General features: G+C 29.3%; 3 protein-coding genes across 3 annotated transcripts; 1 reads left to right on the forward strand and 2 right to left on the reverse strand.

Moving 5' to 3' along the window:
- Positions 1 to 6,023: 6,023 nt before the first annotated feature.
- On the forward strand, positions 6,024 to 8,288 carry LOC119670551 (the record flags this gene model as incomplete). The annotated part of the gene is made up of 1 exon (XM_038080849.1): positions 6,024 to 8,288. A coding segment is annotated over one exon (1,875 nt), but the record flags the coding sequence as incomplete, so codon positions are not given.
- Positions 8,289 to 8,901: 613 nt separating this feature from the next.
- LOC119670552 (dystrophin-like) lies at positions 8,902 to 11,585 on the reverse strand. The gene is made up of 9 exons (XM_038080850.1): positions 11,324 to 11,585; positions 11,047 to 11,266; positions 10,733 to 10,982; positions 10,386 to 10,676; positions 10,068 to 10,323; positions 9,926 to 10,010; positions 9,512 to 9,629; positions 9,338 to 9,449; positions 8,902 to 9,273 (listed from the first exon to the last, which is right to left on the reverse strand). The coding sequence occupies exons 1-9, from the start codon at positions 11,484 to 11,486 to the stop codon at positions 8,948 to 8,950; spliced, it is 1,821 nt and encodes a 606-aa protein (XP_037936778.1). The 5' UTR covers positions 11,487 to 11,585; the 3' UTR covers positions 8,902 to 8,947.
- Positions 11,586 to 12,866: 1,281 nt separating this feature from the next.
- LOC119670554 (probable ATP-dependent RNA helicase DDX46) lies at positions 12,867 to 14,533 on the reverse strand. Its single transcript, XM_038080853.1, has 2 exons — positions 14,025 to 14,533; positions 12,867 to 13,957 (listed from the first exon to the last, which is right to left on the reverse strand). The coding sequence occupies exons 1-2, from the start codon at positions 14,531 to 14,533 to the stop codon at positions 12,967 to 12,969; spliced, it is 1,500 nt and encodes a 499-aa protein (XP_037936781.1). The 3' UTR covers positions 12,867 to 12,966.
- Positions 14,534 to 14,537: the final 4 nt, after the last annotated feature.

The raw sequence follows: 14,537 nt of genomic DNA on the forward strand, positions 1-14,537 counted from the left end.
TTCCAAAAGTGAAGGCTCGACTTGAACGAAATTAACATCGTAGTGGTAATCAAATGGGCAAAGAACTGAAAATATCCCAGCGAAACATCCGACAAATATTCCAAAATGAACTCAAGATAAAGCCTTACAAATTTTAAAAGACACAAGATCTTACAAAAAGTTAGACTCGAAAGAGCATAGGAGTTGTTACGCCTGCACCAACGTGGCAAATTTCCAAACATTGTGTTCTCTGTTCCCATTTTAGCAGTTCATCATAATCATCGGCTTTCTCGCTTTCTCTATTCTGCATTGTATGATGTTTTGCAATTTTGGATACCCAATTTCCTGATGTCGTCGGTCACGTTGTCGAGTCATCTTATATGTGGCTTACCTCTAATTTATGAGCACTTCGAAAACTTTTAAAATAATCGTGTTTACATAACTGATCGCACTGCCGAAAATTGGAGACTACAAATGTCCACCCGAAGTAATTTTCCATCTCAAGTAATGGTATGGGCAACTGTGATCTCCGATGGTCGCTCTCCAATCGTTTTCATCGAGCCTGGTGTCAAAGGCAATGCGATTTATTATCGAAAAAATGTTTTAGAAGTTGCATTAGAGCAGTGAGTACGCATTTTGGTCATAGACTATGGACGTTCCAACAAAACTCGGCACCATATATTAAAGCTCGTTTGAACCATGAATGGTTAAGTAACCGTGTTCCACTTCTTTTCGTCCTCGTTCAAATTCGGCAAATGCTAATCTGATGGACTATTCCATCTAGGTCATTTTGGGTTAGTACTAAAATATATACCAGTGTGGATGCGTTGAAGAAAGCCATTGTTCACGAATAGGCCAAAACATGAGAAGATCACAATCGTAAAGCTTGCAACTAATTTTTTTTTTTTTTTTGACTATGAAGGCCATAGTCAAGGCAAAAGGTGGCTACATCGTGCTAGAGTGAATGGACTCTGAAATTTTGTTTATTTCCACAAATTTTTGTAATTTAAATCAATAAAAAGTAATTTCATACAAAAAAGATATGGTCGCTTGAATAGATAACACTTAAATCGCCTAACCCAGTAAAGTGATCGTGAGAACATGGCTAAAGAATATTTCAGGTAAATTTAGTAATAATTTAGCTAGTTATTGTTTTCCAAAAACGTTGAGATACTTTGGCAAGAGAAGCAAGTGAATTTAGACAATGAATATCCTATTAGATGCGCAAAATAAGTTTATAAATGAACAATATGTATTGAATAATAAATGTTTTACATAAGATCTTGAGTGCGAAGAGTGATTACTCTAAGATTAGATAGTGGTAAGTAGGATAGCCTGTCAATTCTCGTATATAACTTCAGAGCTCTGTCCCTTATGTATTTTTTGATCGGGTCTATTCTAAGGTCTCTTAGCATGTTGTTTGTGCGTATGTACCAAGGCACTTTGAAGAGCCTTCGGAAAGCCTGACTTTGAGCGACTTGTAGCTTTTGTATAGTAGAGTCGGCAGCTTTGCTATACGCGACACACCCATAAAGTGATGCTGGTCTAATTATCTGGCTATAGATCAGTTTTCTGTTTTTATTTTGAATTTCAGAGTTTTTATTTTAAATAACTACCATGCTATAATACTTTATATGCTATATAGCACTAGCGTCAGATATATCCTCATAACTGTAATGTCTCTAGAAATGAAACTGCAGCCTAACCACTAATAATGTGTGATTTATCAGCTTCAGTGTATGTTTTGTGGAACTATTTGAAGTTATCAGTCTATGTGGACAAGTCAACAAGGTTTTCATCAAATACAATGTTTCGAGACAAGATTTTAAATCTTAAAAGTTATGAAAAATTGGAACTCTTAAATACACGGCAAATTGAACGAAATTAAATATTAAAGATATTTGACTCATTTGCTCATGCTATATTGTGTTTTTTTATATTTTAGTGAAATATTTGGAGTTAACGCTGACATAACGACAACACTACTGAGATTATTGTCTATCGTGCTATACCCTCAGAAACATCTTTGAACAATGTAATGAGTTTCGAGTACCCATATATGCAGTTTTCTTAAACTTCAAAAGAGTCTTTGAAAGTCTCAAGTGCAAATTTATCTGGTATGAGTTACGGAAACAATATACAACAATATAATATGCAGGTTCGTACGCAAAACGAACTTTTTTAGACTTTTCGAATTGAAACTGGAGTTCGACAAGGATGTATTCTATCACATATCCTATTTATTATAACTCTAGACAAAATTATGAACAAAGTAAACATGGGAACTACAAAATATATTTGAGCGGGTAAGCAATGCTGAACAAAGTTCAAAACTTGAAATAAATGTAAGCAAGAACAAAGGTATGCATGGTGGTTTTCGCGTGGGACAAGACCCTCATTGCAAGCAAGCCATGAGTAGATAGAATAAGTAATTTCTTTTACGTTTTTGAGAAGTGTATGACAAACAAAAGCAGAGTGGGCGAGGACGAGGACGTTGCAACACACATAAAGAAGGCTCAAGCAATGTTTGGACAATTGCAGAATATATGGAAATCACGGCAATTTTAAATTCAAAAATAAAAGTAGTCCTTTATTATGGCTGTGAAACATGGAAGCATTCAAAATAGGTAGAAAGGAAGATACAAACATCGGATGGGACATACTTTAAGACGACCAAATAAATACATTACTCGACAAGCTTTCACGTGGAACCCAAGACAGCAAACGCCCTGGTGCACCTGCTTTAACTTTTAGAAGAAGAAGGACAATTGAATTCTTGAGGGAAAGATTCAAACTCCTAACGTGTTTTCCTAATCTACAACGAGACATTAACAAGCACACTATAAGAGTGATATATCTTACATGTCAATCAAGTTTCTCGATTTATTCCTATAAAGATGTCATAACAAGTAAGAGGAAATACTTGAAAGTTGATATTCCAAAACTGCGTGGTTATAAACCAGGACTGTCCAAAGCACAGCCCATGGGTCTCATGCGTCGCGCGGCTTATATTTGTGCGACTCGCGAGATGTTTCTAATCTACCACTATAAGGCAAATTTTTCTTTATTATATGTTAGTAACATTACACTATTTTATTTTTATGATATCCTGAATTAAGATGTTTTAAATAATTCATTACACTTTATGTTAATTTACTTAATTTTCAGACTATAGTATATATTTCTTCGTAAAACTGGTTCAAACAACTTGTATCCAGTTCCGTTAGTTATTATATTAAAAATAAATTATTTTTCGTATATACATAATGCTGATATTGATAGAATTATAAAAGATTAATGTAAAGGTTATGAAAAATTAATAAAACTAAATTTAACATTATCACCGTATTTTCATTTTTCTCCAGAAAAATTATGAACGTATGTATTTATTTCATGCGGCCCTCCAACCTATTCAATAATTTGTATTGGCCCGCGTTCTTATCTGATCTGGAGAGCTCTGGTTATGAACTGTATTTAAGTTCAAAGAACTTTTGTAGTCATCGCCAAAATCTTGGTTACTTATAAATAAAAATTATATGTCCTTATATATAACCCTTATAAAACTTATAAATACAATATGAGTTACTGTTACCCGTAAAGTAATCTTTAACCATATATGTGATGCATACGACCAGAGATATCTATCGATGTATATAGTTATAAGTATATATAGAAAACCAACCGGAAGCATTGAATGGAAGGCATCAAATAATTTGTAGTTTTGTAGTATGAAGTAATAATTTAATTTGAAAAGTGTAGATAAGAGAAATAAATAAAAAGTTTGTAGTATTATATATATTTATTTACAATAAACATTTTTCATATTAAAGCGTAACTCATTACTAAATTATGGAAGCAGAACTTTACACACATCTACTCGCTAGTGTCGCTAATGAAAAATTATATCAATTCGAAATTTTTAAATATTTGGAATATCATAGAGCAATCATAGGGCAAAAATCTGATATACAATTATTACACTTACAATCAAAAGACTCTTATGCTGAGCTATGCCTAAGCTTAATCATAAATAAGCACAACTTACCATGTCAATATGTTTCTGTTATTTGGAAATTCCTTGGGATAGGAGCTGACAATTCACAAAATGTCAAAACAAATTTAATGGCAGGATGTAGCTTGTGCAAATTAATTTAACAACAATTTTTGTGTATATATGTTAGAAATATTATTTCTCAAAGTAAATAATATAATTTCTTTTTATTGATTTTAATCGAAGTACTTTTCGTTCACTTTTGTGAGAAAAAAAACTCAATTTGAAAATTATCCCGAAAATATATTGTTTTATGTTGTCAATGATGTTTGTTGGAAATATCCTTGTAACAATTATTCTATTTCAATTCCTTTTAAGGTCACACTTGAACAATTTTATTACCGATTTACTTAATAATTTCATATGTACTTCGTTACAACGTTGCTTATTAAAATGTTTTTTATTCCAAAAATATATTATACACATGTAATTTTCTATGTTCTATTATTACACCAAAAATTTCTTTTACACGATTTAAGTGATGGTATTTGACTTAAACCAATTTACTTTCTTATATATTACAACGATGTCTTTTTTTTACATATTCAGACGCCGTGATTACACTTCTACCATCATTTTTTTTATTTTCTTTCTTATAGAATAAAAACACAGGTAAGAACAAAATGCAATCAAAGAATATTGTATTAGACAGGCAAATTTACTTTTCGATTATATATATTGAAATTCTATCAATGACATATCGTTCATACTGTCAATGACAAAGTCGTTCAATTTAAATTATTTCAAAGATAATTTAGAATATTTAAGTTTAAGAATTTAAAGTTTAAATATTATATACTATTAATAAAAATATAAAAAATTTAGCTTGTAAATTCAAAAAAGAATAACTAATAAAATTTTATTGAAATATCTAATTTATTTAAATTAAAATTAAAGCTTACAACACGATTTAATAGAAAACTATATTTATGTATTATAAATTAAAAATGCATGACATGTGTTAATAAATCTTTTAGTCAGTAATGCGTAAAGGTTATAGTTTTATGTTAGTATTAAAACAACCACCATATATTTAGATAGTTTCGGAATTAATTTTCAGAAAACAATTTCAACATATAGTTTATTTAGTTTAAATGATTATGTGGAGAAAATCAACCTCTCTTATTTTCTTAGTTTGTTTATTCTATATTCCAGAACTTGTTAAATTATTGGAATATAAATCGAAGGGTTTTTTTTGCAGCAAATGAGAAATGAGTGCACATGCAATAAATATTCTTTTCAATAAAATGTTACGTGTGAGTCATTCTGTAAAAGACATCACTAGAGTTTTATGATGTTGCATATTAATATATTATTAACAAAAAAAATTTCTTAAAATTGCACGAATTTAAAAATATTTATACATTAATAAGACAGAACTATAAGATTAGACAAAATCAGTGTTATATATATTAGTAATTATACAATTTCTTCATAAAGAGTTTCGTTTAATATTATCGTTTTCTATTTTACCATGTTTTACTGTTAAATATTAGCTTAATACCGTCAATAAATGAAAATAGTTTTAATTACTATTATGTCCAATATATACATACCAATAAAAAAAGAAAGAAATTATTACTAGTATAAATATTTGTTTTCTTACCCATCAATTGTTATTTGCTCTATTCTCCCATATGGCATGTAACACTATTGTGAACGTTACACTTTTACTTGCAAAAAAAATCATCAAAATATTGCAAATTTATGAGTAACGAATAGAAATTCTTTACTTTATAATATATAACCCTTAACAGTAACAGTAAAATTTAACAGTAAAATTTTATTCGAATATTTCTATTGAATGACGACAAAAAACAATATAAATACATTTTTTTCTCTTCTCTTTTGTTCTGCATATTTGCATTATTTTTTATTATAATTGTGAATAGAATTTAATTTTGGCGCCAATTTTTGTTGCAAAATAAAACGTTTGTTTATTTTTTTACTATCCGTATATATTTAATTTTGCAATATGGATTTTTTTCTACAAAATGAAGTACCTTTTTTTTTAAACGAACAAGTTGTATATTTAGATAAAATAATAATTAATGCACAAAAGTCTTGTTTGATATTAACACGGAATTTGAGGTTTTATGAATATCAACAAAAACAATTAATACAAACAATTGATTTGAGTAGAACTTGTTTATCAAAGATTGAAAATCAAATAAAAACGTATGAAGGACCAAAACAAAAGTATACCTTTACAATACAAAAATCTGAAAATAAATCTGATACAAGTGATAGCGACACTGAGGAAATCGTATGTGAACCACATAAAGATGAGTGCTTTATAACATTTGGAAAATATATTTTCAACAATTTTAATTTATTTAAGGTTTATATTATCATAAAATGTTGGGATAAATTTATTGTATTAGAAAAAAATTTGGATTCAAAGGGATTTCGATTTATTGCTGAATATGAAAACGTCAAATCATACAGTCTAGCGCGCAGCAATGTATTATACCAAGAAGTTGTAAAAATCACATTCACTAATGGCGAAACTATATTAAGTGATTTTCAAGAAACAGTTAAAGATATTGCAGAAAAAAATGACGAGAGTAATACGTTGAAAAATGAATTTAAGGATATTTTAAATTCCATAAATGATAAGCAGCAAGAGCTTCATATTCTTAAAAGACGTACCAATGAGCAATTCGTTGATTTACTCAAAGATAAACGTTTTGGAAGTAATTTTCTAATAATGTTTCACTTAGACGACAAACAAATGATAACTCGTTGTGGGGATGTGTGGTTTCGATTCACTTTGACAGATGAGTGCGTGATTGGTATATCATTATTAAATACTTGCAACACCTCTACTTTAACTATTTTAAAGAACATTAGACCCATTCTCAACACACATGCAAAAAGTAGCTCTATCGAGTTTTATTATTGCTTGTATGAATTAAAACGAAATTTCGATGATATTGAAACACTTGAGGCCTTTTTTCAAAGTGAAGATGATAACGTGGAAGCAAACATTTGGACGCCAAATGAACAACAACAACTTTCACCAGAAACATTTGGTGTGCTGCTAATTAAATTAAATATATCACAACTTATAACTTTGGAAAATGTCGGACTCTTCATTTTATTTGAAATCGAAAAAGACCTACAGTTCTACAATGATCTACCTTCCGACCCACAAGTTTGTGAGCAACAAATGTTCATTACAGATATAAATATAAATGATTTGTTGAGAAAAAGACCAGAATGTGAAATATTATTCAAGTCAAAAACAATGCATCAAGATTTCTTAGCAACTGCCTTTACCAGCTTTGAGACAAAATTACTATTTGACTTTAATGAAAAGAGCGACGTAGACATATTTGAACGTTTGCTTAGTAAAATATTCCAAGTAGAGGTGATTAAAAGAGCAGGAACATCTGAAATACCAATTGAGCAAGACACACAAAATTTTGCCATGGAAGTAGATGAAAAAGATGTATCAGTTGAGATGAGATTTCCACATAAATTATTTTATAATAAAACTCGTCATTCACTATGGTATGGATTATTGATACTAAAAGTAGCTGCAGAATGTGAGAAGGATGAAGAAAATTTAAAAATTCAATGGAAATTTTATTTGCAAAATTCAGAAAAATCATTACTGTTTTTCAAAACTTTATTTAATGAAATAGATTTTACAAATTGTAATATTCAGGCTATAGAAGAAATATCAATTAAACAAAGCGCTGTAAATGTTAAGAATTTTGAGCATGCCATACGAAAGGAACTCAAAGCAGTGAATGATTTCATATCGAACAAAAATGAAACTGAAACCGAAAATTTTGTCGCACACCTTACAAAACTACAACTGGAAACAGATCTCTTGGCACAAGATTTGCAAGCTGTGTAAGATTTTTAAATTTAAACGAGATTATTGACAAACTATGATTGAAGTCTAATAATGCTGAATTAAACTTCTAATTGGAGACATTCCTATTTACAACAGAGTAACTATTTTCGAAGTCTAATAGTGCTAAATATAACTCGGGATTGGATTTATTCAAATTCATAATAACAAAGTTTTCATCATCTAAGTATAATAGTGCTTAATTTTACTTCATATTGAAGGTATTCTAAAAGAGTCTAAAAGAGCTGAATAATACTCAGGAAAAAAGATATTCGCATTCACATAATGTTTATTACATTGTTTAATGCTTATTACATTGTTTAATGCTTATTACATTGTTTAATGCTTATTCCATTGAAATGAAGCCAGTCATATATTAGCTAAGATTTTATTAATTAAATAAAACAGTGATGGAATATATAATAAATTTACTGTAAATTTCATTGTGAACACAATATAAAAACAGAATTCCTTGATATGAATGTTATCACGATTTATTTATTATAAGATGTTATTTTGTTTTCTTTAATAAATACAATTACTAAATGTATTTAATTTCATGTATATACAAGCTGATGGGTTAGTTTAGTAAAATACTTATAATTATTGTTAATATAATTGATTTATATTTCGACTATAAAGTCATCTATAGTCAACTGCACCATTAAGCGAGCATATATATAAAATATTTATTTCTGGCCATACAAATAAGCAATAGTGGTAATTAATTAATAAAAGTAACTTAATTTCCTTACTATTTTACAAATATTAACTTAAACGTCACAACTTTGTAGTTAATTCGCCTATTTATAGAAATATAACTTTTCAATTCTATGTATCTAAATGTTTAATAATTATATTATTTTATATGTACACACTAAACTTAGTCAGTACAATTCTTGCATGCATTAATATATGAAATATAAATAAAATTTATTGTATATAAATATTATATAGAATTTTTTTTTACTTTAATATATGTTTAAACATTAAAACATTTACAATATAAAATTACTTACTACTATATAATTTCCTAATAAGAGTAGATACATTTAAGTGCTGCACCTACGACTTTCTTCACCTTTAATAATACTGTCTAAAACATTTTCCAAATTTTGAGTTGCTGCTGCTAATTCTGTATTATCGCTATATGAATCGTCAACTATTTCCTTTACTTTACTAAGCAGCTGCTTAAAGTTGTTCATTTCTGTGTCTCGTATATCGTCAGTATTTGCGTCAGGTAAAATACTTAATGCTGGATATGCTGTATGTGTAGTTAAAGATGTTCTTCTTTGGTTAAACCATAAACTTAAATCTTTAAGAGAGTAATCCGACTTATTAGCATCTAAGTAACTGCGATTTAGATCTGCACCATTTACTATATATATAGTTAAAAGTTTAAATATTTATTGCAGTATTTGGATTATAAGAATATATCTTACTTGAATGAGTTAGATTGTCAGCATCATCCAATGCAGTTGCTTTATTGACAAAACTGTTAATTGAACGATTTGGTGTACTAGAACTTGGAAATGCGTTCGAAATATCAGCGTTCTATTTAAAAATAGAAATAATGAAATGTTAAATTTTAATACAAATTGACAAATATTGCTTACCGAAAAATTTCTCATTTCATTTATTATATCAACTAAAAATATGTGATGTGCATTTAGAAATTCGGAAATTTCTTCATTTGTCGCTGTTTTAACAGATTTTAATTGTAATTCCAATTTGCTGAAATAAAAGACAATAATAATTTAATAAAGTTCTATAAAATTTATATAATTTTTATCGCTTAAAAAAATACATATAGTTGTATTTTAATATTTTTGAAACTCCTGATGACTATAGAATATAGTCGAAATATTGATATAAATAAATAATTTTTTAAATGCTAAGTTTTTCAAAATTATTAATACAATTTTGGTCATTTAAACAATAAATTATAAAAATCCCTGAAATAATTTTCTAGGTTTGAGACCTATTCGTAAAACCTATTCGTAAATCGTAAAAATGCAAATAAAACTTACATATTTTGTTCGTCTAATTTATTAATCAATGTTTGCAATCTTTCGGATGTGCTAATTGCCACTGTTGTTAAGCCAGCTATGGATGCTGTAAAGATTTAAAATGATTAGTTTTCTAAAATATTTAAATCATTTTCATACATACGCTCTAATTTATTGATTTCATCTAATTTATTTTCATCTTGTACTTTTTGCGGTAACTCCTTTTTTGAATCAGCCAACTTCTCTGCTCCTGGAGCTGATTGTGGCATATTATATGTATGGTGATTCATTGGTAACGTTGCCATTTCAGTGCCCATTTCATTATCATTACAAAAACCTTTACTCTCTTCGTTATTATTTGAAAAAAACATATTACATAATTTTGCAAAAAAATTCGAATATTTTTTTGGTGGTAAGTCCTAAAATAATATAATATGGAGATATTATACGATAGAATCTCATTTTTCAAAGTTTTACAAACCTCACTGAATACCTCGAACATACGATGGCCTATTTCGTGTTTATTAGTTGCGTATCCAGTTGCAAAACATTTTAAACACAAAGACAAATTCTTACATATTTGGCATTTAAATCGGATACCTACAATTTTCTCGGTATGACATGAAGCACAAATATTGTTATGTATTAATTTCTCCGTATCCTCAATACGTTTAATTAAAGCAATTAAATTTGCGTATATAAGAAAACGTGTCTGCGTCTTTGTCCATAAGCAATGAAATTGATATAATGTAAGACCAGCTGAGTTGTGGCACTATAAGTAAATACAATTTAACCGATTTGCCTCTAAAGAAATTTAGGTACACGCACCCTTTCATAACATTGATCCAAAACCTTTTTGATGTTGTGATTTCCATATCCATTACCTTCACCAATATAAGTAAATATTTTTATTAAAATATTAAGTAATGTAGCAAAACTTAATATGGATACGCAATTTGTTTTCTCATCTTTGACCAAATTAAAAAATTCTTCAATGAACTGTTCAGATAAGTGAAATTTACATAATAAAAGCAATGTCATTTTTATTTCCAATAAAGAAACTGAATGCCTTCGTCTCCTAAATATATATTGAAATGCATAACATTAGATTGCATTAATAAAAATTATTAACATTTACTTACGGATCAAATATATCCCAAAAATAATTTGATAGTACAGATGTTGCTGATTCCAAGTTGTACGTAGCAAATTTTGTAAAATGTCCTAATTTTTCACAAGCAAAGTATATATCACGTATGAGTGAGGTCAGTTGAAATGGCGGCACCATTAAACTACTGTGGGCTTCACGTATGCCATGCCTTTCCAAAACTGCTAAAACTAACTTATAAGGTATATTTGCAGCTATGAAAAAAATAAAATTACTAATAATTACTGATAAATTTTTCTCAAATTACACACTGAAAAGCAATTTTTGCAGCGCAACAAATTTGGATGCACAACGATAAACGGTGAATTTATATCTCCCGTAATCCATTTGTAAATGTCTCATTATCGTAGGTAGTTTGGGATCACCAGGTTTTGGTAATACTTTGTTACTTTTATAATCCATTTTGTGTGCCATGTGTGCAGAAAATAACTTCTTTATTCTAAATACTTAATTTAATAACACTTGTATTGATATGGTTTAAAGTGCGTGCCTTTATTTCCCGTTCGTTACTGTCAAATTTGAATTAAATTTTTTTTTCATATGTTGGTTGCACTGATAATGTGGAACTATTGTGCATATTCACAATAGATCAATATTCCTTGTATTTTAAGAGATTAAATAATTTATTTTATTAACTCTCTCGCGTCTGCTATAACTATAATCAGATATAATTGTTATAATATCGGTTAAATTATATATTGTTAAATATTTATCATAATGAACTGCTCTTGGCATCTTATTTTATTTAAACTAATACAAACAATAATGTCATCTAATCGACTTTATTTTTATTAATAGACATTTTGACAATATTTTTTAAAATTCAATCAGTTTTTGCTAATATAAAAGTTATTCTATAAATTTATTAAGATTATATGTAAGGTTAATAAAATTGTGTAGAATTGATTAGGACTTAACGAAACAATAAATTTTCTTTAGGATCTTTTTTTTGTTAAATAGATAATGAATAATATTTAGGAGTAAGTAACTGAATACTTAAAATATTTGTGGACTTAAATGGACTGTGCTTAGTAGCACAACCGTCTTTTGAGATCGGACACAGATTAAAGTTCCAGTGGTGTTTGTTTGGGATATATTAGCAGTAAAACTATGATAAATATGCTACCTTTTATTAGCGACACTTATACATAATAGAAATCAATAATACCGCCCATGCGGTAAATATGGAAAGCAGAAAGTAAAGAAAACTAAAACATCTCTTTTTGTTAGTACTGGATTATCACAATAAAACATTTGGGGGCTGCACAATATGACAACTTTCTATGAATAGCACTTCAAAAATCAGATTAAATTCGTAATATGCTACATTATATCCACGATAAACTTACATAGTCTAACTCAATCTGGTATTGACCAATAGTCAATTGGTCTCTCATAGCCAGCTAGATCAACTTAATATAATCTATTACCAATCTTTATTTACATTTGCATGTACCTACCACATACTAAAAATTTTCTTAATTTATTGATTATCTTTATTTTATAAATATTTATTAGGGTATTTACTTTTTAAAGAACAATCAATTGATGTTAATCAGCACGCTTATAATGAGAAACACTGATTTCTTTCGTTCATGTGGTCAGGATTCTCTAGAGATAAAATATTTATTATTCCATCAATTTAATATTGTATTTATACCTTGTATAAAAATATATAGAGACGAGTTTATAAATTATGTTTAATTTGACCAAAGTCCAAAAAGAAACATAAAAATCAAAACAAATACATAAATTCATATCTAAACGAATGTATTTATTTCTACTTATTAAATATATAATTTAATGTAGAAAAAGCACATGCAAAACTTAAATAATCTTACAAAGTGAAATGAGATAAATCCGACATTTCCTCATATAATTGTAAGGTTTACTACTAGAGAACCTTATATCTGTTTTTGTTAAAGACGTGATGTGCAGAACTAAGTTTTAGCAATTCTTCTTTTATTAGTCGTGTGATCTCACGTTTTGCTTTTTGCACCGCCAATTCACTGCAACTTTCAATTGCTAGATATAGTTTACGTTCTCCTTCTGGCGGATTCTTACCAGTAGGCACATAAGTACCACGTACTGTTAAACCTGCTTCAGAATATTCAGAAATTTGTGCCAAAGCTTCTTTAGATGTAACTTTCCAGCGTGCTTGCTGAGGAAAGTCGTTTATTTCTAATTCTTCTTCATATTTTGTAAATGAGTTGGCTTGATTCGGCATTAATCCTGCAATACCTTCCTCATCATCCTTAGGTTGATAGTTTAACTTATTATTTAATTTAGCAGCTAACTGTTCAACTACAGTTCGTGCCGTTAATATTGGCGGAGCTGTAGTAGTGCCTTTTAGTATTGTTTCCGGTGCAAGATTTTTAGTTGTACTTATTTTCGAAGCAAGACGTTTTGCAAGTTCAAGTTTGTCTGAACCGCCAGCCATTGTTACTATAGGTGCGGCAGTAGCTGTAGTGTTTGCTGTTGTAGAAGCTAATGTTACAACCGGTATAGAAGTATCTTTTACAGTTCTCTTTGCTGCAAATAATTGTTCTATTTGTTGATCTATATCTTGTTCAATATCTTCTTCATCATCAGAATCAGCTAAACCTAAAGCAGCTTTTTGTAGCTTTTTGCTTTCTTTAGCCGCATTTGCTTCTTGTTCATCGAATTTAAAACCTTTTCCACTAAAGCCACCGCCAGTATGAACTTTCTTGCCTTCTGCTTCTTGTGCTTCTTTATATTCTGTCCATAATTTTTGCAAATCTTCTGGTACTTCTGTTTCTGAAAGTTCTAGAGCGCGGATTATATCACCTGCATATCGGGCTTGTTCATTCGTTAAGAAAGTCCATGCCACACCTTTATTTCCAGCACGTCCAGTCCGACCACATCTGTCAATTAAAAAAAAAGTTGTTAAACGAAAAATTTACTTTAAATTGATATTTATGTAAAATGTACCTATGAACGTAATCCTCATAATGATTTGGTACATCATAATTAACCACTAATATGAGGTCTTTAACATCTAACCCTCGTGCAGCTACCGATGTAGCTATCAGTAAACGCACTCTTCCCGATTTAAAGTCTATAATCGTCGAATCTCTATCAAACTGGTCGATACCACCATGTAAACTCATACAGGGATATGATGCTTTCATTAGATCTTTAAGTAATATATCTGCGTTTTCTTGTTTATCAACAAAGACTATTATACTGCCCTCTTCCTGATAATGTCCTAGCAGTTCCAACAATTTAAAGAATTTAGCATCATCTTCAAGAATGGCTACATGCTGCTCAACATCTTTGCAGACAACAGAACGACCGCCCACAATAACTTCTATTGGTCTTTTTAAAATGCGTCGAGCTAAGGCTTCCATTTGACGTGGAAATGTAGCACTAAACATGACAGTTTGTCTATCGGGCCTCACATTATCTATTATACGCATAACTTGCGGTTCAAAACCCATATCG

The sequence above is a fragment of the Teleopsis dalmanni genome, chromosome 1 (assembly GCF_002237135.1).
Source record: "Teleopsis dalmanni isolate 2A chromosome 1, ASM223713v2, whole genome shotgun sequence".
Taxonomy (NCBI): Eukaryota; Metazoa; Arthropoda; class Insecta; order Diptera; family Diopsidae; genus Teleopsis; species Teleopsis dalmanni.